The sequence below is a fragment of the Amia ocellicauda genome, chromosome 3 (genome assembly GCF_036373705.1).
Source record: "Amia ocellicauda isolate fAmiCal2 chromosome 3, fAmiCal2.hap1, whole genome shotgun sequence".
Lineage (NCBI taxonomy): Eukaryota > Metazoa > Chordata > Actinopteri > Amiiformes > Amiidae > Amia > Amia ocellicauda.
In genome coordinates, this window is record NC_089852.1 from 49,588,467 (window position 1) to 49,614,188 (window position 25,722).

The following is a 25,722-nucleotide window of genomic DNA, read 5'->3' on the forward strand; positions in this document are numbered from 1 at the left end:
ATATTACACACTGCATACATACCGTATATTTCTTCTTTTGTGACAAATAGGAGGCAAATTTAATTTGGACCAGGGCTGATGTAAAAAATCTTCAAATTAAACGTTTTTGTTTCAGTTCTAGAAATGTAATCAACAGTCGTTTTTCTGTGTCGTATCCCATAATTATAGCATGGAAGCTTTGTATTGCCCCTCAAATTCTCTTACACAACCAATAATTATTTATACCAAAGACCCAATAGGATTACAACCGGAAAGGACGCTCTCTCTCTCTCTCTCTCTCTCTCTCTCTCTCTCTCTCTCTCTCTCTCTCTCACACACACACAGAAAGTAATTTAATTCATTTTATTACCCTTGTCAGTGAACTTGATTCATATATTTTCTCTGAAAGGCTCGCTGCACTAGAAGCCACATCTCTCCCTTGGAGAGCGAGACTGCAAACTGTACTCACATTATGACTAATAGGTTGCTGCCTCACGTCTTAAAGAATAATTGTGTGGTGGAACATAATGAAGATTTAAGGGACCTCTGTTCAACACTTACTCCAATTCAATCAATATCATGGCCAAGTAGAGCTAAGAAGCCTGATTTGCCTATAAATTATAGATTTGCAATTTGCACCTAGTCGGATAAAACTAGTTACTGCTAATTAGTTACAAGCATGGCTTAGAAATGATGTACTGCGCCCATAAGCCTTCATCTTTGGCGGGAGAATACTTCTCACTAGAATCTTCCAGATGAATTAGACCACGTAACTTTAAAAAGTACACACTGCATATCAGTGACCACATTTGTCTTAGAAGGCACTGATGAAACATTGCACTTCGTTAAGGTAGGATTTTTATTATAATTTTTTTTTTCTTTTGCTGGGCTTTCCATACTTGGATAAAAACCATGCAGTGAGTGCCACAGTTTCAGTATGTTAATACAATTTTATGTTTCAGTAGAAAACAGTTAACCCCAAAACAGCTTTCACAGTGTTCCCTGTCTCAGCTGTGTGCCTCTCTCTACACTGCAGTTAAGCCATCCACCCACCCGCCCACTTAGTGTCAATGCCTGTCCCTGACTTTGTGCTATAATGAAAGAAGAATTCTACATTTTCCCAACAATAGAAGATACTTGGATGTGCAATGAAACAAAAACAGGAAACATTGTTATTAATTTCAAATACTGATACATCTTGCTATCAGGAACTGTTGGCAACTAAAACATGTATGCAATTGCCCAGTCAGCCAAACATGGGGTCTTTTCATATTCCGATTGCTATTAAATTTGCTTTTATTACTGCTGCCATCCTGTAAAATTGAATTTTGCTATGTGTTTCCTGTTATTTACATTCTTATTGATTTCACTGTCTTATATGCTCAGTTCAAACAGGGTCTAAAGAAAACCCCTTGAACTGTCCATCTAGGTTTATCTTAATGTGTTTATATATATATATATATATATATATATATATATACCCACTACCATTCAAAAGTTTGGGGTCACTTAGAAATGTCCTTGTTTTCCATGAAAACATACATGACATGAGTTTGAATAGGAACTATAGCTAAATGAATTGGAAATATAGTCATTGACAATATTGATTGAGTCATTGAGAAATAATGAAATTTAATTTAAATAATAATTGTGTCCTTCAAACTTTGCTTTCATCAAAGAATCCTTCATTTGCAGCAATTACAGCCTTGCAGACCTTTGGCATTGTAGTTGTCAATGTGTTGAGGTAATCTGAAGAGATTTCACCCCATGCTTCCTGAAGCACCTCCCACAAGTTGGATTGGCTTGATGGGCACTTCTTATGTACCATACGGTCAAGCTGCTCCCACAATAGCTCAATAGGGTTGAGATCTGGTGACTGTGCTGGCCACTCCATTATAGACAGAATACCAGCTGACTGCTTCTTCCCTAAATAGTTCTTGCATAGTTTGGAGCTGTGCTTTGGGTCATTGTCCTGTTGTAGGAGGAAATTGGCTCCAATCAAGTGCCGTCCACAGGGTATGGCATGGCATTGCAAAATGGAGTGATAGCCTTCCTTCTTCAAGATCCCTTTTGCCCTGTACAAATCTCCCACTTTACCAGCAGCAAAGCACTCCCAGACATCACATTGCCTCCAGCATGCTTGACAGATGGCGTCAAGCACTCCTCCAGCATCTTTTCATTTGGTCTGCGTCTCACAAATGTTCTTCTTTGTGATCTGAACACCTCAAACTTAGATTCGTCTGTCCATAACACTTTTTTCCAATCTTCCTCTGTCCAGTGTCTGTGTTCTTTTGCCCATCTTGATCTTTTCTTTTTATTGGCTAGTCTGAGATATGGCTTTTTCTTTGCAACTCTGCCTAGAAGGCCAGCATCCCGGAGTCGCCTCTTCACTGTTGATGGTGAGACTGATGTGTTTTGGCTACTATTTAATGATGCTGCCAGTTGAGGACCTGTGAGGCGTCTGTTTCTCAAACTAGACACTCTAATGTATTTGTCCTCTTGCTCAGTTGTGCACCGGGGCCTCCCACTCCTCTTTCTATTCTGGTTAGAGCCAGTTTGCGCTGTTCTGTGAAGGGAGTAGTACACAGCGTTGTACGAGATCTTCAGTTTCTTGGCAATTTCTCGCATGGAATAGCCTTCATTTCTCAGAACAAGAATAGACTGACGAGTTTCAGAAGAAAGTTCTTTGTTTCTGTCCATTTTGAGCCTGTAATCGAACCCACAATTACTGATGCTCCAGATACTCAACTAGTCTAAAGAAGGCCAGTTTTATTGCTTCTTTAATCAGCACAACGGTTTTCAGCTGTGATAACATAATTGCAAAAGGGTTTTCTAATGATCAATTAGCCTTTTAAAATGATAAACTTGGATCAGCAAACACAACGTGCCATTGAACACAAGACTGATGGTTGCTGATAACGGGCCTCTTTACGCCTGTGTAGATATTCCATTACAAATCATCTGTTTCCAGCTACAATAGTCATTTACAACATTAACAATGTTTACACTGTATTTCTGATCAATTTGATGTTATTTTAATGCAAAAAAAGTAGATTTTCTTTCAAAAACAAGGACATTTCCAAGTGACCCCAAAATTTTGAACGGTGTGTATATATAGCTGTTCCACAAGAGGTTAGACTTCAGACTTTAGAGGTGTCAGCAATACTCGTGGGGATGTTTTATGAAAGTATCTGGGGTCAGAAGGCTATAACTACAGTATATTGAGTGAATTTGTTTCTTCAAGTTACAGAGCTTCTTCCTTCCCTCCTTATAGCATTAATGGTATCACACTGGAGCTGTCATTCAGTGACGTCCATAGGGAGCACTGGGGATTGCCATTCTGTTCAAGACCATCTGAGCATGCAGAAATATAATTTGGAAGACTGGAGAACCGAAAGAAAAGGTATATTGCTTCGAGTCTGATACTCTTGAGGGAGAAACGCTTTCTTCAGAAACACAAACAAATAAACAAACTCTGCCAGACTGAAATGAGAGGCTTCCAGTTCACACATATGCTTTGAAGCTCACTGAAAACAACACCACCACAAAAAAAAAAAAACAATACAGCAGCTCAGTCTTTGATTCTGAGTAGTAAAAAAAAATAAAAAATACTATTGTCCCAGTTTTATAGCAGGTGATTTCATATGCATACAAAATCCTTTGTTGTTCTCATAGTACCTACACTGTATGTTAGAACTGGCCAGTTTAACTTAATAAAGTAATTAACAAAAATCAATTGTTAAAAATAATAATAAATGCCCTGTTCTGGTCTGACTTGGTAAGCTGGTGTTATTTTTTAAGTAATATATTTCTTTTTATTTTTGTTTGTTTGTTTGTTAATGTATTAATTTATCTGGGCTATCTGTTCAATGGAAAGAGAATTTGTCTGACTGATGATGCTTCGAAGAATGATACATTTTCTTGCATTCTTTCCTCTCAAGCATTTGCTTTAACATAATAATAACATGACATCTAAACTCTTCCTGAGCTTTGACAGTATTATAACTCTCCCATACATGTATTTCAAGTTTTTTGACAATGTTATAGATATCATTGTGTTTTCTATACATTTGTCTTCTTCTGATGATACACATTGTAATTAAATGGATGTTCACTTTTCCATTGTCCCTGCTGACGCACACTGTTTAAAGTTCTTCCTCTTGCTGCAGTTAAGTTCCCTGATATGTAGGCCATCTTTCCAGATTTATTTTCTACTTTCAATAAAATCACAGTTTATGAGTCGGAAAAAGTTGAAGTCATCATCACAATTCAAAGAGGCAAAGATAACACTATCTAAGGTTGACAGCAGGGATGTGGAGGAACCGGAACTTTGACAAGTTTTGAACTGCTGAAAGACACACTTTCTCCATGTCGTCATTAGCTGATTTAATAAATGAGGAAATGGGTTTGTTCTTTATCCATCTTAAGATGTATAGAAGGCAGCTTTTTTAAACATTTTGTCATTATCCACCCCTAAGCCTACAGCTTTTTTCTTCTTCTTAAAAATAGTGGCATGAATGCAGTCTTGAGCAGGGCGTTAAATGTGTTCGTCAGTCAGGAACATTTGCAAAATTCACTGGATTAACTCAATATGTAAGACACATTGTACATATGTACCCATTGTTGCGTATACAGATTGAATTAAGTTATACATAGCCCTAAAAATATATATTTAAAGTACAATTCCAGCATTTGACGCTGTCTTTTCTTTTTGACAGAAAATGTTTCCTTGTATAGTAGATATACTGTTGGCAGACAGGATAATGGGTGGTTGGATTTAGATAACTTTGGTTGCTTTGGAGTGAACACATCGTCAGAAGTAAATAAATCAAAATCAGGTGGCAACGCTTTCTATTCATGTATCACGTGTGTAATAACCACAAGATACAAATGGACAAACAAACACAGAATATCTTAAATCAGTTTTGGTGCAGTTTTTTTTGTCTTTCTTGTTTTCCTTTTGTTCTGACTGCCTGGTACCAGGTATACATTCTGATTAAAATTCCACTTTTGTTCTGAAACATCTGGATCATCAAACTAAAGAGAAGCTTGCCACGTCTACCTTTGTGGAGTTTGGGGAATTCTTTCTTCTGCAGGAATCATTTTTGTCCTCTGAAGACCAGAGGTGCTCATTAAAATGAAGGATGAGCTATGGTGATATGGTTTATAAACTTATCTTGCTTGCTCCCACGCTTTCCCCATTTTTACAACACCTGGCACTCACCTTTATCTGTGTGAAAACTCGACACTCTACTGAAGTGGAGCTGTACCGTATGCCTAAAGCTTGTAGTCATGCAGTGACTGAAACTCAGTTTCCAGTGCAGTGAAAGTAAACACCTGTTTATGGTCGCTTCTCAATTCACAGTTACAGTTAATCCCAGAAGTGTTCTATAGGTCTGAGGTCAGGCATTAGAGCAGGCCATTACATTTTCTACATTTGTTTTCCAGCATTATTACATTTTTATTTTTTTGGTGTGGTGTCATGGTGCATTATCCTGTTGTTAGATTCACAGACCTGTACTGTAAAATTGACTCAAACCTGGAAGGGCACTGTTATCAAAAATATCCTAGTATGTAACTGTGGTCACCTTGCCCTTCACAATAAAACAACTTCTACCCAGCAATGACTTATTGTACAATCCATTACCAGTGTAGGACACTGTGCCCCATTGCTTTGTGTAATATAGTGTACATATATATGGAAACCTTTATAATGTTCCCTTCAGACCACCTTACTAAAATGCCAACAGATGTCCAGAGCTTCCATATATAAACCTTTTTATATGCCTTACCATAGTGTATGAATGCCACAGGGATGTGTTGTTAAACAACACAGAAAAGTGAAGGTCAGCATGCATTGCATTAATATTTATGGAGACAAACCTGTGAAAGGGAACTAAATATATATTTTACACAATAGAACACTTGGAAAAACCTGAGTTCTAATCTTCATTACACAAGACAGCTCATATAATTATGCTCATAGCAGGATATAATTTGCTGCAAATAAAAGTACACTTAACACTTTTAATTTCAGTTGGAGGGTATGGGTCTCAGAGCTCCTTAAATTAGTTTGCTTTCCTGTTGTTTAGTGATAGCAGTTGCCTATGTGCAGGCTGACTGAAAATGATTAACATTTAATTCACAAAGTAAATCATAATTTAAATGCTTTTCTTTGCCTCCAACAGTGGGGATTTAGGAGAACTATGGAAACAAAGAATAATGACTGATTTACCCCAGTTATCTAAACTGCTTTTTTTAATATGACTGAAAGAGAGATTTACAGAAATTGAGTTGGTTGGTAAATTGTATCCAGCGAATAAAAATAAATAACAAATCACTGAAATCATTAATTAAACAACAGTGGTTTTGGACACTCTTAACAACCCTCTGAAACTGGAGAAGTAAACTAAATAGTAGTTAAAAAATGTGCCCTGGTACAGTTAAAGGTCTAAACCTTTGTGACAGAAAAGTACACCCAGGTGCTACAATTTTCAGCTCCAACAGACTTATAATACTTTCTGTAAAATACCCCCCCACTTTTCAGCCCTCAAGATATCAAAGACAAATCCACCCTTTCAATTACTTCCATTCTAATGTATACAGTGATGAGTGGAAATGGTTATAGACATTGTTTATACATGTAGGTGTCCATGTAACATAGCTCGGAGGATTCTTTCACACAATTTTCAGTACAGAACAATATATTCAGTTCAATGTATTCAATATATTAAATGTATTCAATGTTCAGTCTAAGAACATTTGTACACATTTTTGGTTTTGTAAAACATGACTTCATAAAATAAGTATTCTTATGCTACTTTTTAAAATGAACTGATATGAACTGTACACAGGAATTCAAGTATCTTAATTCATTGCAGGTCATGGCCTACTGGTAACCACATGAAGAATCGGTTCAGAGGGGCGAAAATATACCCTTTAGGGCTATTCAGATTATCTTCATTGTGAAGTGAATGAAGTACTTAATTAATGTTCACATGGCATCCTCTATTTATCTGCTTCTATTTATGCAGTGAATGTGTGTTGACATTGATAAATAAAATCCAGAGTAGCTATGCCTACAAGTCCTTTTGAATTGAATTACTTATGCCACAGAAATATAATAGCTGCAACACTATTATTCTGGGAAAAGTGGTGTCACAGAACAGATGTTTATGTGTGTGTGTAAATACATATAGGCAACAAGTCAGGGGTGTTTCATTTAAAAATTGCAAACACACACATTTAGACACAGCACAGCAAAGTATTACCAAAGTGAATGCTTTTCAGAGATGTTTACAAAAATTGTTTACTTGGCTAGTCTTAATTTCACACAATTACATGCTGAGCAAAACATGCACCTTGCAGATATGGCACATATGCAACTTGAATGACACACTGCATGCAACCTCGCTAAAAAGATGTTTCTCAGACGTAGTGTAATCTTTTTGGCGTTCCGCACAGGTCGTCCACGTATCAAATGCATTTGGCCGAGTACCCGGTGAACACATTTTGGATGGAATTGCTGAGAAGTGCATAAGCAAATTGACGTTAATCAAATCAAAATGTCCAAATAATATACTTGATATTACGGCTTATGGTTCAAGACACGGGTAGTCAATAGGTGGACTGCGGGCCAAATCCATACCGCCAGATGCTTTTGACTAGACCGCGAGAATAATTTTAATCAAATTATTATCATGATTGTTTTTTTTTGTTTTTGTTTTTTAATGTATTGTTACGGAGGTTTGTTGCACTCCCATGCTTGATATTGTGTGGACCCTAGTAGCAGTCCGTCCAGGGCCCAGTTGTTCAGAAGTAATCTGATCAGATTTCAGCTTTCGGATTGGATTAAATCTTGAAAATTGGTGGTTCAAAAGAAAAAAAGGATTCTGAAATCGGATTAGATCACGTAATCCAGTCTTGGTTTTGATCTGGATCCAACCTTCAGTATGTGTTGTTGAAAACTTTTTAATAGGATTGGGATACCTTTGATCCAAAAAATCAGGATTATCCTGATCCCAGCAGAAGGGTGTAATGAACAAAATGTAATACAACTTTAAAATTGGTCAAATAATACAACATTTATATCATGTAGTATATATACATTGATTTATAGTTTGCATTTGATTTGTTTAACCGTTACAGTGATAAAGTAGATGAAGGAGACATTAGGCTACCTATCAAGGTAATAAAACAAATTATTTTGTCCCCATAAAATAATCCCCCAAACAGCTGTCAATATCAAACAATAATAATAATAATTTAATTTTAACTGTCATTCATCACTGTATATTAATTACAATTACACAATCATCAGAGATTAACCAGTCAAAAGTTGAAAATGGAAGGGGAAGGGGAAAATTGAAATTGGAAGGGGATGTTTGTATTGTTTTATTGTGTTTATTTTCTGTATCTTCAAATAAAAACACTTAACGTGACCCCACTCTGGCTATTCTACCTGTTGTTCTTTACATAGCTAGTACATTGTGATATGTAGTCCCATTTAGAGCACTGGTAATCTGGATTTGATATTCTTGAAAAGTCTGTATCTGGATCAGGGTGATCGAATCCAAAGTTGCTTTGAAAAACACAAAAGTAAGATGAATCCTGATCCTGGATAGCAAAACATGGGATATCTGATCATTCTGATCCAGATTAAACTTTTTGAACAGCTGGAACCTGGTTATTAGCCAATAGGATGTTACGTATTAATATTGGATGTCCTATATAGAGCTTGTGTTCCCGTTAGTTAGTTGCTCGCAGATTCCTGGTTTGGGCGTCTCTATACACAGTCAGGACTGGGGCAAGAGCGGCACTTTGTACTTTCAGGTATTCGTTTTGTTTTCCTGATTTATATAAATAAGCAGCTAAACTGCAGATTGTTTGTCTTGTGGACATATTTCAACCTCGCCTCCAAAATATAAAAGTGGATAGTGGGGGGGCACAGTGCCATAGCTTGTATTCACCTAGAAACAGCTGGTTTCCAATGAAGACGCATATTTCTAGCAGCACACAAATCGAGAATTATGGTCCTCACCAATTTCAATCACAGAAACGCACTGTCACAGATCTGTGATTCACAAGCACCAGAAACCACATCTAGTTTCCTGCATAATGTCGGTTGATATGTGATTTTTCGGTGGTGACATGTGGTTGTGAAGCAAAGATATGTTTGAGTCCAAATCTGCCTGATTTCATAGAAATTTTAAGCTATGTTTTTCGACTTCGAAATGACTCAGAATCACGCATTTCAGGTCTCCAATTGTCAAAATCTTCTGAATCTAATAAGACATGAAATGCTTGAAAGTTTCTATTATGTTTATCCATATGCCTACAATAATCTTTAACAAATTAAAATTAAAAGTGGTCTGAAGCCATTTAATACTAATATTTACATTTATTTAAATGGTTTATTTTTGTACTTTGTCAAATGAATGTTCTAAATATAAGCAACGGGATAAATTACTAAACAGAATTGTGTGTGTGTGTTGGAAAGGATCATTTGAAGGTGTGACCCCCCCTCACTCTGATGCCTGGAGCTTGACAATACCTTGACCAAGAAATTTGAACCCTGACACAAAATAATTGACTACCCCTGGTTCAAGAGATACAAATTTTGTTGGTCAAACTTTTAAAATAACCTATTTAGCATTACAAGTTGACAGAAAAACAAGCATTTATAATTTGCAAATTATAAGTATTCATAATTGGAATTCAAGGTATCCAGAAAGAGAGCTTTCTTCCCTCTGAACAGATGAATAAGTATGCAAAATAAAAAGATATATATTATTTGATTATTAGCCAGGAAATTATTACACAGATGGGTTTTTCTGTATGACTCAAAAACAATTATTGAATGGTTTCTTTGTAAGGGGGCATTTATACTCTGCATTTAAAAAAACATGTTTTTTCTTCCTTGTCACAGCTTGTGTTTCACAATCTGCTTCAAGAACTGAATCCCTATTCATGTCTCATTACTATACAATGGCCTTTGCATCACATAAGCTTTTCTTATACTATACACTAAGAATGCAGAAATATGGCATATAGAGGCAAAATGCTCTTAAGCAAATCCAAATTGTTAAAAATATCCCTGTGAAGGTCACACTTCACTACTGGCACTTGTATTTGTTATTGCACAGTGCTAAAAGAATTGTATCTGAAAACTCTACTGCCTTATTAATAAATATGGACTTTAACAGCCAGACCACAGTCTTCTTAACAGGAACAAAACCAAATAGAGATAACAATTATGCAGTTATTTAATCCAATGCAAATCAGCTACTGAGAACATCCAGAGGTCCAGACTAAATCAAATAAATTAAGCTTCTCACTAAATTAAAATGGGAGAAGATTCTTACTTCTGCCTAGTGTATAGCCACCATCATGTTCTAATTTGTGATTGGTCAGTGGTTAGTCATATTATCAGTTTGGTCTTGACCACAGAGATTTTGAATGGGCTATTAACAGTAAAGCTGCCAAATCTGTGTTGCATTAATGTTTCCAAGCCAATGAAATAACACCTTGCTCTGCTGTTTAATTGAGATTTTTTAATGCCTTCTGGGGATTTATGAAAGGAAAATACAAAAAAAGTGTAAGTAAAACATTATAAATCAGGAGCAAGATAATATTTAAATATTTATAAATATGTACAAGGGAAATAACATGTTTTTAGTTTTTTTAATGTAGTATATAGGTCAATGTCTTTGCTATGAGTGGGTTAATTGATGCAATGAAGAAATTAAGAATAAAGAAATGTAATTAATAAATGAATGCATTATTAGGTTGTGCGCTATTGGATTCTAAACTTGGCAAACTATATTTACTGCATATGGCTTTGGCTAAGGCTACTCATATGAGGGAATTTGAATTATGAATCATCAAGGCATCTTCCCTAAAAATTGTTTTTAATGCAGTACCTTAGTTAGTGTAGGAGAGAGAGAAAAAAAAGGTAGGTTTAATGCAATGTCCTGACAAATTCCTTAGACAGCACTGCTGATTAACACAATGCTAATTAACACAAATCAAAGTTGAAACGTACAGTCTTTGTAAGCATGTCACCCGCATTGTGATTCAGAACTCCAATGATTTTGAATTGTTTGCTTTCCCATGGGGAAGTAGCGCAGAATGCAGAAATGCAGTAATCCGATTTCATGGTCTGCAGTAGAAAGAAACATTCTGTCTGAACTCAGAACAATCTTTTCTGTTTCCCTTCGACTGCACCATCATTTAAGAGAAAAACAAACAAAAACAAAAAGTGAAATGAAAAACATTAATTAAACTAGATTAATCACTGAAAGGTGTTTCATATGATGAGTGTGAATACTTTAGATCAGTGGCTCCCAAACACTGCGATTGGTGCCGGTCTGCAGCATAGTTTGCGCTGTATGCTATTCCAAAAACACATTCAAATATCCATCAGAATATTAAAGACATCATTCAAAATGTTTATGTGTATGTTTTATATGCAATACAATGTATGTTGGTATAGATCATATTGTGGTGGCCCACAGTATTTTAATACCACAAATAGCCGGGCCACAGTGTGAAAATGATGGTTTACGTTAGCTGGCAAATGCCAGCTTTTCGCCGGTATCACGTGTAGTTGTCCTGCAGATGAAAATATCAATGTCCAAAATGTCCGGTGGGAAATATGCCAAATAAATACATAAATGGATTAATAGAATATTACATATCTTATAGGTTACACAATATTAGGCTATGTTGCCAAGACACTAGCGAGCCTCCACTCGCTGTTACAATAAGACATTACTGAGTGTTTGGTCATGTGACTAAATCTATCCCGACTGGGCAAAGCTGGGGAAGATTGCAGCACAATCCCTGTGAATGCTGGTTCTGATAGAAAGGTGTCAGAACACACAGTGCATCGCAGTTTGTTGCGTATGGGTCTGTGTAGCCGCAGACCAGTCAGGGTGCCCATGCTGCCCCTGTCCACTGCCGAAAGCGCCTACAATGGGCACGTGAGCATCAGAACTGGACCACGGAACAATTGTTGTTGTTGTTGTTTTTTATGTATTATTGTGTAAGCACTGAATTAACTTCCTGTTCTGCATATTTGTGGATTATTTGTAGTATTCCTACAAAGTTACTGTTTCAGTCATCACACAATAGTATAATACAGCACATACATACACAAGGATATAAATAATGAAACAAATACATTCATTATAAAACATCTAAAGAGTATATCATTCACCACAATACCCCAGAAACGACTTAAAAAGTGCTGTGTTGCTTTATAACTGCTGTGTGATCAATGCCTTTGCATCATTCAGTATGTGATTGCATCAGCTTTGACCAAATTCATGCATCTCAGTGCAACCAAGTTCTACAAAATGTCTTGAGTCAAGTGTCCTGGACTGCAGTGGCAGTTTTAATATCAAGACCCATTCAGATTCTCAATACCTGCCCTCACAGACAGTAAAGAAAACATGTCACCTTTCTTTCTTCCACTTTTATCAGAAAGACAACCACAGAGCACATCAAAGGTTAAATAATTTTTATATCCCTGAAATGTTGAAAAGATTACTGTAATGTACAAATCAGCAGTGTTTTAATGAAAAGAACCTTCAGTTAGAGTATACTATGCATTTTCTGGTTGTCAGCTGAGGTGCATCTGTGGTGTGATGAAGCCCTGAAAAAAACACAAAAAACCTTGGAATCTAAATATAAACAATGTTTTCCAGCTCCATGGGGGTGCATCTATCCTGGATTTGCCTCAATTATCTTCCCCTGGCCTATCTACAGAAGTCCGGATGAGAACATTTACTAAAAATGTGAAATTGAAATTGAAATTCCCAAATGTCTAGCATACTCCTGAGAAAGGTTAATAATGCCTACTACCCATGTATGCAAGAATATTACACACTGATCAGAATAGCAAAGTAGGACGGGAATATGGCTATACATTCTGGAAACGACACTTTTTAAAGACTCTGCAAGGACAGAGATTATTTTCTGTTTCTGTTAGAAATAATACAAAATTAACCATCTAGCCATCCAAAAATGCAGCCAAAGTATACACTTACACTATACAACTTCAATTGAAACAATGTCATTCGGTGCTTTATGTATTTGATTAAACTATACTCAATGAGCAGTTCAATATTTCAGAGTGTGATGAATTCTGCCTGGAGAAAAGTGTTGACTGAACAGAGTTAAATTTACATTCTAGACTCCCAAAGTGTAGATTCATATACATCAGATCTTCAGTTGAACTCCAAGCTTGGCTATATACTGTATGTTCTAGCAGTAAACTGGCTAAACGTGTTTGTAACTCCCTACTGCATCTTTAGATCGCCTTGTTCTATACCAGTCTGCAGTTCAAAGCTCTGCTGTGTCAAAAGGTAAAGCAATGTTTTTCACCAAAACCACACATCAAAATAACTAACCTTTTCAGGAGAGTAATGCTAATTTAAGAACAGATTGACCGAAGATGGAAACAAGACTTGGATATGAGTATCCAGCATCCACTGGGAATGTTTAAATCTGATTTGATATGAGCACCAAGGCTAAAAGGTGATAAGACATCAGATAAAGCCAGTGACAATGGCTATATCAGAGGGGGGGAAAGAAAAAAGGAAATTATTTTTATGCTGTTTCTACACTCCCACCTTGTGCAGTTGTTTGCCTTTCATTCTTCCTCTTTCTTTACCTTTACTTATCTTTGCTTGACTTGTTAAGGTTTTGTATCCAGTCATAGCAAGGCCTCCCATAAAAAAGACAGCTGACTTTGATGAGATTTGTGAGAAAAACCCTGGAGTAGATATGGACTTAACGATTTGCCCTTCGATAAAATGACAGTATCACAGCTGCTGGCTTATATCAACACTAGATAAGACATATTAGCTCATTTAAAAATGTCACTCTGAATTATTCAAGAAAGAAAGAAGAAAATCAGATTTGCGAACCAGTCAACATGGTGCCCCCCGGTACCCCCCACCTCTTTGGTTATCTACAATACAATTAAACTTGAAAAATGTTTCTGTGCGTTGTAAGGTTGTACAATAAATGTATTACATAAACAGGTTTATTTGTGGTAACTATTATGTAATATGTATTAGGCCTATATGTTAGACATGAAATAAGTTGTGACAAGATTAAGTATTTGAATGATCTGAATAAGGAAATATTTGATGCGCCCAATAAACACAAGAAGTATAAATACATTAACTTTTTCTCTTCATAACTAAATGTAGTACGAGTCCAAGAACAGTGAAGGGGATCCATTGGATTTATGTACACTTGGCCTGTACCAGACACACACACACAAATAATGGGCAGAAAAATATCTTTCAATAATCAGTATTCTGTGTCTCCTGTTTGACATATTGCTATTTCAATGCCAAATAAGAAAAAAAAAACATATAAAAGGCCATGCAAGTGTTTTTTTTGTACTTCAGATCTTTAAAGGCATCTTAAGCATATGGTACCGTTTAATGTAATTCTGTCATTTACACTTTGACCATGCAATACAAATTAAAAAGCAGAAAACCTTGCTAAGCACTTGCAGTCACCTGACTCTAAGCAATGTGACAGTTATTGAAGAAACCAAAACAATTAATACAAACCCAAAACAAGAGAGAAACTGTATGATGTGACTTGACTACATATTCTGCATACAAATAAATAAATTAATAAATAAACTGAATTCTCTTGGGGTCCTCCAGAGTTGTTTATCTGCTGCAAAGCTTCGATCGAGAGTGCAGAATGAGCCCTGCAGCTGAACGAATAGTTGCTTTCTAGATAAGAGCTTTGCCAATTGTATTTTGTGAGTGAGATTTCTCCCTGACTGCCCAGGCCTGGGTGGGGCGGAGGTAGCTGGGGAGAACAGAGCTAGTGGCTATGATTCTGTATTATTTGAAAGTGTCTTAAAAGTATAGGACCGTTTTCACATGGAAACAGCAAGGCCTTATTGCATTCCAGCCCCCAATATGGTGCCCAGCACAGCAATGTTCACCCTGTGATTCCTGTAACAAAATACATACTTTAAAAAAATACATCTGTCTCGCTAGAACACTGTTCACAGCAGCTACATTGAATTGTGTATTGAATTGAGGTCTACTAAGGCAGCCAATTGGTTCACTTTCTTATTCATGTCACAGCAAAATCAGATTACAGCAATTCCAAGAAAAATACAGCACACTTTGAAATATGCACTACTAAAAAGACTATTAGACAAAAAATAATTACATATTGTACATGGCAGCCTATAATTATGCAAAATGTTAACTATTAGACATGTGTTGAATCGGGATAATTTTGATCAGGTTACACTAAATGCTAACTCATTTTATGTTCTGGGGGTTAAATAGATCAACAAGATGGAAAGTGAAACGTATTGTTTTTAAATACAGTGTTCACATTATAGGGGGAATAAAGGAAACACACCATAGAGAGGCTGGGCTGTATGGCCCAAATAATTGTATTTTAAATGGATCCATTTAAACAAATATTTAGATTTAATGAGAGCACAGACTTAATTTAAATCTACTGGAATATATATATATATATATATATATATATATATATATATATATATATATATATATATGTGTGTGTGTGTGTGTGTGTGTGTGTGTGTGTGTGTGTGTGTGTGTGTGTGTGTACCAAATTGTTGCAAAAGTCACCGCCAAACATAAATGAATGGGACTCACATACGTGTTTGAATTTTATATGAAAATAATGACTGATGATGATGTTCAAACCGCATGTTGTATAGTTCCTCCAACAAAAGCCCAACTTCCGGGGTCTGGGACAGCAGGACTTAATTGATTACCGAGGAATAGATAACAGACCCCACAATATGTCCTCCCATCATTAGCCATGACATGTATTGATTGTACTCTCAAAACTCTGAATCTTCAGAGATCACTTGAAAAACAGTAATTTATTGATTTCATATCTTTGGCACATAAATCCTACTTTTAAAAAACTTTAAAAAAGTATATTTAATCCTTCTTTAATTTTGCATTGCTCCAGTGCTATTTGTGGTCCACTGGGTCTTGTGGATTGCCATGGTGAGAAAAAAAAAACAAAAAAAAAAACTGCTTAGTTATAGAAAATATTATTATGAATAATAATAATAATATTAATAATAATAATAATAATAATAATATATATTGGATATATTGGTTAATTAATCATTTTCATTTATTGAATTATAGTAAACCATGTATAAATGTACTCTATATCAAATTAATTCCAATATGTAGTGTTGTCTTGTAAGGGAGTGAGCGACTCGTGTGTGTAAACTAGATTGGAATCCTAATTGTCATATTTAGGTAACTACGCACATCCGCTCATGCATATTACAAACCTGGACAGGAGGAATACGAATCGATCAAAGGAGAAAACCAGATTTAGCACCATGCCAGTGCAAAGCAGATAACGGTGGAGAAAGCGGGCTCTCTAAAAAAACAACCTTGACTGAGCATGCAAAACATTAGTCACCCACACAGTCTGAAATCACCGAAAAGTTAAATCTACAGCCTGAGGAGTCTACTGAATTGAGTAAGCCTAGTACCAATGAGAAGTAAAATGTGTGGTCTGAGGTTCAATTTGAAGAATTACAAAGGAACAATTATTAGCTGTTTGCTGTGGATGGAAAGCTAGGTTGCACAACATGTCATATTGTTTCTAATTTGAAGCTTCTATTTGCTAGAGGCGTGAATATCGCTTCTAATTGGGCCAAATGTCAAATATCCTTTTTTGGGGAAAATATAGAAACACAGCTTACATCCCTTCCAAAAAATAATAAACGAGAACACAGTCAGTTACTCACATTGAATGTACAAAAATTCGAGCAACAGCAACATTGCGGAAATTAAACATCCTTTATACAGACCACGAGAGCCTGACTGACCTGCAACAAATGAATGGGGTTGAGATGGGGCAATTGCTTCAAAGCAAAACTGTCTGTGGTGAGGTCATAGAGCATGTCTCCTCTGACATGAAGAAAAAATGTGGATCACACATAAATTACAACATAATATATTGAGGTTTACATGTTTGATGAAGGCACAGAACTTTGTTTTTGGAGGGGGGGAGGTATATCGTACTGGTAAGAATCACAAATTACTTTCACCACTGACAACCACCCTCACATTTTGCTATTTATCCCTCTTTGTCACTTTTGCAGCAATGTACAGGTTCTCTCTCTCCCTAAGCCAGGCCCTTTATTATGACAGCCCATTAACTTTCAATGCCTGTCCCAGTGTTAGATGTATATTGAGATGCAGCTTTGGAGATTTATTTAAACTTTTATAACTGATAGAAAAAGTGGAGAGAAAATTGACATCTTAAAAAATATACATTGTTGTGAGTTATTACTATTAAAATGTGTAATTTGTTCTGTAAAATCAATTAAAACAATCGATCACAAAAATAGTGGAGAAAAGTTTATACTGGATCACTGTCGTTCTATGAACAAGAAAATACTTAAAACTCGCTGACTGAACCCCAACCCCCACAACAACCAATAGGAGGGCAGTCTACAAACAGGACACAGCTTCTATTACAATATTTATAATGATATGACCTTTTGTGTTTGTTTTTTCAACACACTGTCCATACCATTACAAAGCAAATGTCTTTGAAATGTTCTTTTCTTGGACTAGGGGAACATGCCTGTGGCCTAGATCAAAGCACAGTCATGCGAGATCTGATGATGATATTCAAACTCGCTTGCAAAAGGTTTCCCCTGTTACAAAAGGAAAACCCATTATACTGAACCAAGATCATTCGGTTTTAACGATTCTAAGATACGAGGGAACTGAGAGAAACAGCATACTTATTTCCAATATTAGATTCAAGGAAATGGACCCCTTGCAGAAGCAACATCTGAGCTCTTTACAAACAGGTATTTGCAGGGCACTGTTATACTGGGGCGAAATGTTGTATTTGCAACGTGATACTCTGGCACAAAATCAGCTACTCCTTATGTAGTGGCTTAGTAGATTAGTAAGGATTTATATATTTTTTTCAAAAGCTTTTGGATTTAGCTTCATGTTTTTTTTTAGCACCTTCTATTTAAACATTATTTACCAGAGGGAAAATAAGACCCATCTTTTTATGTATTCATCTTTTATTGATGCATTTATTTATGTAAAGTGCTCCCTGGAGATGCATCGAGGATGACATTAGCACATTCAAGGAAACAGAAACTGGCCTCTATTTCCCTACAGTCCCATAAGTCTGCCCTATAGGTGCCCACTATTTAGGATGTGACAGGATAAGTCAGTGTCTTCATCCATCCAATACTTGGCTTGTCTTGCCAAGATTGCTTTCAGATGAGCTCATTTGTGAGGAATAATGTGGGACTTGATGTATGATGTGAACTAATGTCCAGTGGGGGTTCTGCTTGCTTAAAATCATAACAATTGCACTTCACTTTAGCTGGCTTTAAAATCTGTAAAGAAAAAGATGCGAGTGCATTAAAAATGATTAATAACACTGTCACAACCGTCAGTGCAAACAGCCAGAGAAGTGGAGGACTCAAGTGTGGGAAGAAGCAGGTGTGCAACAGTCTAGGAGCCAGCAAAACAAGGCAATGGAAAAGCAGTGGTTAGGGTCACAGGCAGTAGGTCGATCAATCAGGCATACAAACAGTCAGAGAGCAATCCAGGAGTCAAAACACAGGGCATAAACAAAGGTCAGGAAGACGTGCAATCAGTAAACAGGCAGAACACTTAGAAATGCAGCTAAACTGACAAGACTTAGCATTATATGTAACTAGCAGGGGGGTTAAATACAGAGCAGAGGGAAGCAGGGGACAGGGATGTGCAGTGCTGGTCCAATGGGAGTAGAGGGTTGAGGTGCATGTGCACATGGTGCTGAGGAATGTTAATTGGGTGATTGCTCATTGTGCTGTGAATGTGAGAGACCGGGTTAGAATTCAGGTGATGAGGACCTCTGTAGGCGAACTGGGGAAGTGTGGAGAGCTGATGTAACTACATCAGCACCTCAGTACTGAAATTCAATAAAATAACAGCACATTAAAGTGCCTGTTAGAGTTGTTAGCCATATTCAAATATATTATTTTATATTCATCCACATGCTTTCTGTTAATTAAAGCAAACAAATAATATATTAATCATATCTGAGTTCAATTGCTTTTGCTCTATAGCTTGAAGGGCAAAATCAAGGCTGTATAAAACAAAACAGTTCTTACATTTCTGCTCTGATTGTACTTAATCATTATACATTATATCTCTATATAACTTCTTCAAAATGCCACAATGCCAACAAGTTTTGCTGTTGCAGTCCTAACAGTGACCTAAAATGTCTGTGAATGTGTGTGTTGGGGAGGGGGGGAACAAAATAGAAATATGAATCCTGATATTGCAACTGACAAACGAGGGATTCTGATTAGGGCTTTAACTGCAGCTGATTAGATTGAATGTCATCAGAGGAGAAATGGAAAGCACTTTTTACATATCAAGAATAATACATTTAAAAAAAACATTAACCTTTGATTAGATTACATATATTAAAGTCAACGTTGATCTTCTGGTAGTTATTATAACTTGGCATGCCACAGGTTCTCATCCAATAGCAGCACTGAACAACACTGATCTATTCATTCAGTCTGAACAGTTGCAGAAAATGCATCTGATCAAAGTAAATCAATTGTCATGCACTGCAATTAGTCACCAGTATTATTCTTGTCAAATGTGTAATCATTTATGTTTAGTTTAATTTCCTTTTTTGGGGGAGGGAGGAAAAACTTGAAAACTCTCAATGTGTCCAAGGGTTAATGGGGTGATATGATAACCCTATTACAAACCTTAGGTTCTCTACACTATGCACTGAAGTCAAAACTGCAGGCAATTGAAATTTGTATCAAAAACTGGATTTGTAACCTACACCAACCTATTTTGTTTTTAATTGGAGCTTGATGTAATTTTTTGTGGAAGTGAATAAAATGTACCCTGCATTCCTCACTACATTTTCTCTGACTGCACCAACAAACCTGATTTGGTATGTTGGCAGTGTGGCATTATACAGATATTTTGGATTATACAATTAATAAATAATGATTAAAATAGAATCAGAGTAGCAAGGTAGACACATTTTGTTGTTATATGCTTGATATAGTGTTGATTAGCCCTTGCTGATCTTATCTTATAGATGCTAATAAGGTAATTGTACCTGTTTAAATCCAAGCCATTTTAATATATATATATATATATATATATATATATATATATATTATTTTTAAATATTTTGAACTGTGTCTCAAGGTAATCTCCAGTCAGATTTGATCACACAGAGTTAAATTATTGTTGCCAAACCTGTGTTGCAGAAAATACAAAATCATCTTTTCATTATGGAAAGATAATAGTGAATTAGATAGGGAATGTCGATACCTTAATGACAGTTGATTATAGCTTTAAAGTTAAGTACACTGGCAAAAAATCAACATGGCAAACAAAGGGCAAGGGTGTTTAAAGAATGTGATTTAATTATTTTAAATGAATCGCTCCAGCAGTAGACTGTGCAATACTATAATCTATATTTCAAAAATTAAAGGTACGGAACAGACTACACAATTCCATTCCACAACTAGTATGTGAAGATGTCATGGACACATTAGCATGCAGTCTCTGAACTCAGTCAAGGATGCAGGAAAAAGCATATACGTCTGTGACAAAAAAAAGGAACTTTCAATTTACAATCATACACAGAGACCATGAAGAAATACCTGGGGTTGTTCCTTTTCAGTGGTTAAAACATGTTTTCTATTTTAATTTTATTTTTTTCCCCCCATTTTTATTTTTTTATTTTTTTAAAGGCATGTTGTTATGGTTACACCAAGGAAACCAGCAATGGTCACAGCTTTCAGTTCTACATTGCAGTGCTTCAGCATTATCGCTATGCTAATGTTATTCTGAGTGTCTGGGAAAGAAAAAACTCCCAACTCAAACTCAACTCAAAAAGTAACACACTATGATTTCCAATGCACGATCTGTCACATTCGCTGACAAGAATAATGATTACAGGAAATGCGCTGCAACATACGGGCCAGAAAAGCAATATCTTTCACAGCACTAAGAGATAATAGAAGTGTGCCCAGGTATTATACAATTTGTCCATCTTGGTGATGGGAGTCCAAAAAGTCAGTCTCACCTTATTGAAAACATCGATCACTGCTGCAGTTGTGAAGTGCTTTTCTTAGCTACCCTTTTCTGAATACGTTGAACAGTTCATGCAGTGGAATGTATGCAAAAGTAAAGTTCTCTTAAAACACTGCAATTTGCTGCAATGGAACAATATTGTCAAGTATTAATGAACTTGACTCCTGATACAAGCAGCTCTCCTTCTTATCAGATTGGATTCCTTCCTCAGATCAAGTTCAAACTTGCAGATTGCTTTTCTAACAAAGCTGGGTTCTCATCCTGCTGTATTTGAGCATATTGCAGTCTGACAATAATTGGAAAAGTGAATGTATTCCAAATATTAACACCAGGCCTCATGCTGACATCATACAAATCAATGAATACATAAAATTATCTTTGTAAATTACAATCGCAAGCTAGCCTACTGAACGGGCATTCCAATCCTAAGCCTAGCAAACACATTCTCTTATGATTTTCATTCCGTCTTTGTTCCCTGTTCCTTAATGTAAGTACGTTTGTAGCTCCCGCAGTGCTGCAGCAGTCATTTATACCACTTTTATACTGAAAACTATTAAAACATGTCAAATTCAGCAAAATCTTATTTCAACAAAGAAACAATTAGGCAAGAAGGGGAGATCAGTGAAAATTAACCCCAAAACACAGAGTTCCTGTAGCGCAGGGCCAGGAAAACCTACAGTAAGCACATTAAATCACAATGTAGGGTCTTTAATTCATCCTAAAATCACTTTCTTTCACATTGTTAAAAGGGCCTGATTATTAAGTATTTCATTGATAACTGTTAATGAAAAAAAGTTAAGAGCTATCTGCATTCTTTACATGACTTTGTTTTCTTGCTTTGCTGATGAGGGAGTTGCATCTGTTTCTCAAAGAATTTCTGCCCATGGATAAACAGATAAGATCAAATAAGAAGAATTAAACCAAAAATCAATCGGAGGTCAAAATTAGGCAAATGCATAAACGCCGCTTTCTAAAATAGGATCAGGGATAAGTAATGAACTAATTAGCACACACCTCCTTCTTTCCGCGCATCAACAATCTCTTAATAGAATGAAAATGGAATTCAATTAAAAGTGCAAAAACAATTGACCACAATTTCACATCTAGAAGATTTATCTCATGCTTTAGCTTAAATAAGGATTAGATGACGATACATACATAGAGTTGCAGGTTTGGCAAAAATATAAAGTTACACAACATTACAGTGCAACAAAGAAAGTGTCAACATCACCACACGTCCCATTACAGCATAGACTATTACTGCATCAACAAAAATAAGGCAAGTCACATAGACATTTACGGAATTTATACATACATACAGACATATCTATATAGATATAGATATATGAATATAGATAGATCTACACACCCCACTGTTATACTACTACTAATTTAAGAAGGGTAAATATTCACATATTTGAAATGTTTACAATTGTGATATTAATAACATAGTAATAACACTAATTTGAATACTATCTGGAATAATGGAATAATTGCAATTCTGATATTGAGAGAATGCAGGTTACATCAATCATGTCTTTATAACATTAGACTGATTATTAGTGTTTATAAGAACTTATAAAGAGTCTTTTAGTTACTTGACCTCTACAGGTGATTCATTGTATGTCAAACATTATGTTCATAGCTTGTTTATGATGTGTTTATTAAGTGTCAATTGCACATTTTAAAATGTTAGTGCTTTTCATTTAATCTAATTGTAAAACAAAATAGTCTAAACAGTCAATTTATCACAAGTGTCTACTGGTTGTGTGAAATTTACCTTTTAGAATAGACTGAATAACATAACAGTGTCAAGCAGTAGGACTGAACTTTGACCTTGCATGACTGCAGCAGATTGGAAGCAGGACCGGGTTTTATTTTATAATTGGTATCATTAAAAGACAAATTGCCTTTTAATCACAGTCCCTCCATAATGAAGCATGGCAGAGATATCACAACACTAGGACAGTTACACTTACATCTGGTTATAAATGGACCCATTGATACCCATTCATTAATATAGGCTTTTATGTTTTAATTATGAGTAATTTCAACTTCACAGACAAGAAGTCCATTGCAATTTAGAGGAGAAAACAGACCCAGACATAAGTGTTTTGCCCTGAGAGCAACCAAAGCAAACGCTGTCGAATGATCATATACCTTCAGCTGACACCTTCAATCACCAGAGTGCCACTTTTCTACTCGCCATTTTTATATTGGTGTAACTTCAATTATCCAGGCCTTTCATCAGAACAATTTCTACTCAATTAATTACAAAGTACTGTATTTAAAGAAGATAAACAGAAGCAATCAATGTCTTTTAATTCTTATTCAGGGAACAGAGACCTGTTTTCTTTTTGTTCAAAGGACATTCATTTTCTAGAGAATTGACTGTAAACTACATTACACTAGAGGTGCTTAGTATCTATGCTCATAATCACTTCTCTGATCTAAAGCAGGTTTCAGTTATTGCAGAGAGAATAACGTATGAGTAATCAGATGCATATATAAAATTAATATTAGCTTATACAATTTCGCAATGTCTGGTTTGAAAAGATGAAAGTCTAATATAGATTGGTCTCAGAGACCCTTGTTGTTGCAGCTCCTTTGAGTTATACTGCCAAGTCACAAGATTGCTTTGTTCCTTTAATGAATGTACAGAATAAAACCACCAAGCATTGTGCTGCATTTATTCACCCCTTTTTTAAATCAAGTGACCTACACTTTTAGCTGATAAGAACTGGCTTCGAAGAATGGCTTTGAACTAATTACCAGTGTTGATACATTGGGATTTTATAGTTCTCCCATCTTTCACATTGAAGTGCTGTCTTTCAGTGCATTATTGATTTACTGCTCTTTTAACACAGGTTGATGAGGGTAAATATCCCTGAGCTTTCTGCGAGAGTCCGTAGAAAGGAAGGGGTCAATGCTACTGAAGTGTGTGTAAAGCGGTGACAATCGTAGGTACATGTACGAGGACAATGCATTACCTTTGATCTCCTTCTCGTTCCTGAACCACCGGATATCGGCAGCGGGCTTGCTGCCGGAGGTCATGCAGGTCAGTGTGATCTTATCTCCTTCCCGGGCTGCCTTTGAATAACCAGTAATCTGTGGTTTTTCGGGGACTCCTGCAAAGAGGGAACATTTTCTCGGTTACCCTTGTCAACATCTGCGCTTTTTTTTTACTCCTAGAACAAAACATTTTAATAGACAGCAGCCTATTCTATTTCATCAGAATGGCACAGAGGCATATGGGAATGTTTGAACGCAAGCTCTAACATCTTATCAATCAGCGATCTCAACCTCCGCAAAATAACTAGTCCTTCCTATGATTGTCAACTGAAATACGGAGACACATTACATCATGTCACTAACCGGGGAGCAAACACAACAATGATACCGTTATAAATTATAACCTGGGATGACAATATGTGACATTATGGTCTTAGCTAACAAATATTCTCTTGCGTTAGCACTGTTATCTCCGCCTGCGCCACAGCTCTCTGTTTGGCTTTCTTTGCATAAGAAACATCTGGCATCTCAGAATCCATGGATGAAATATGTCCAGCCCTAATTATTCTGAGCTCCTAACAGCTCTTAATGATATTCATGGGTTTCACCGTTCTCAAACAAAAGGAAAATGAATCCAAAGACTCCATTTAAAACAACTTTGGATAGTGTGCTCTCTCTTTTGTGACTCATAATGGTTATATTACAAAAAAATGGAAGATAATATTTGACAATATTACAAAAGGGAGTTGTATTGCAGTACATTTAGAGTTTGACCTAAAAAAAAAAAAAATCAATTTTAAAGTGAAATAACAAGTGCAATTGTGGTGAGTGTGAAAATCAATTGCTCCAACAGAATTGGCCCTCCCTGCTTGTCGGACAATATGCTCTACAAAGGTTCATGAGCATTTCTACTTATCCAATTATTATGGCACCTGCTGCATCCAACATGTGGATTACAGATGCACTTCATTGCACAGGGCAGAACGATAATTTTATACTTCATTTTAAATTGGCGTGGTACAGGCGAGGGGATAACAATGGCAAAGTCTTTTCTTTTCTGTGCAGGTCGTCTTCAGATATTTGACAATATTAACTTTAACTGTACATCTGAGCGTAGCACAGAGTAGAACATTCCTGTTTCCCAGTTGCAGCAGTAAGTGGTTCCAAAGTGAATTACAGCTCAGCAAGTGAAAACTGAAAATGGTAAAAACAGCACAGCAGTGGTTTTTTTTTTCTGTCTGCCACATTAAAATTACATGCTTTATCTCAGTTGTACAAATCCACATTTCAAACACTTTACCCCTTCTTTTTCAAAGCTTTGACAGTGGATAGCATTACTTACATCTCACTTCCCTCTTTTCTTTTTGCAATCCGTTTGGCTAATGCACTCTGACTGCAGTCTTTTCAAACATCTTTCTGGAATAGGCCTTTCGGAAGCTCAGGGAATTTGGGCTCTAATGTGACTCTTGTCTCTTTTAATCAATAGCATGTTTATATCCTCCAGTTCTTTGTTAAATTGTATTGTACAATGTTTTATCATTTTTATGACTTCCTGCTTCAAGATACATAA

General features: G+C 36.1%; 1 protein-coding gene across 3 annotated transcripts in view; it reads right to left on the reverse strand.

The window, feature by feature from the left end:
- The window catches only part of LOC136746953 (cell adhesion molecule 2), a 584,452-nt gene that overhangs the window by 46,499 nt on the left and 512,231 nt on the right, over nt 1-25,722 (reverse strand). For all 3 annotated transcript variants that reach the window (XM_066699859.1, XM_066699862.1, XM_066699860.1), the window contains exon 5: nt 24,131-24,268. In XM_066699859.1, the coding sequence (XP_066555956.1) occupies nt 24,131-24,268 (138 nt within the window). The remainder of the gene's footprint in view (nt 1-24,130; nt 24,269-25,722) is intronic.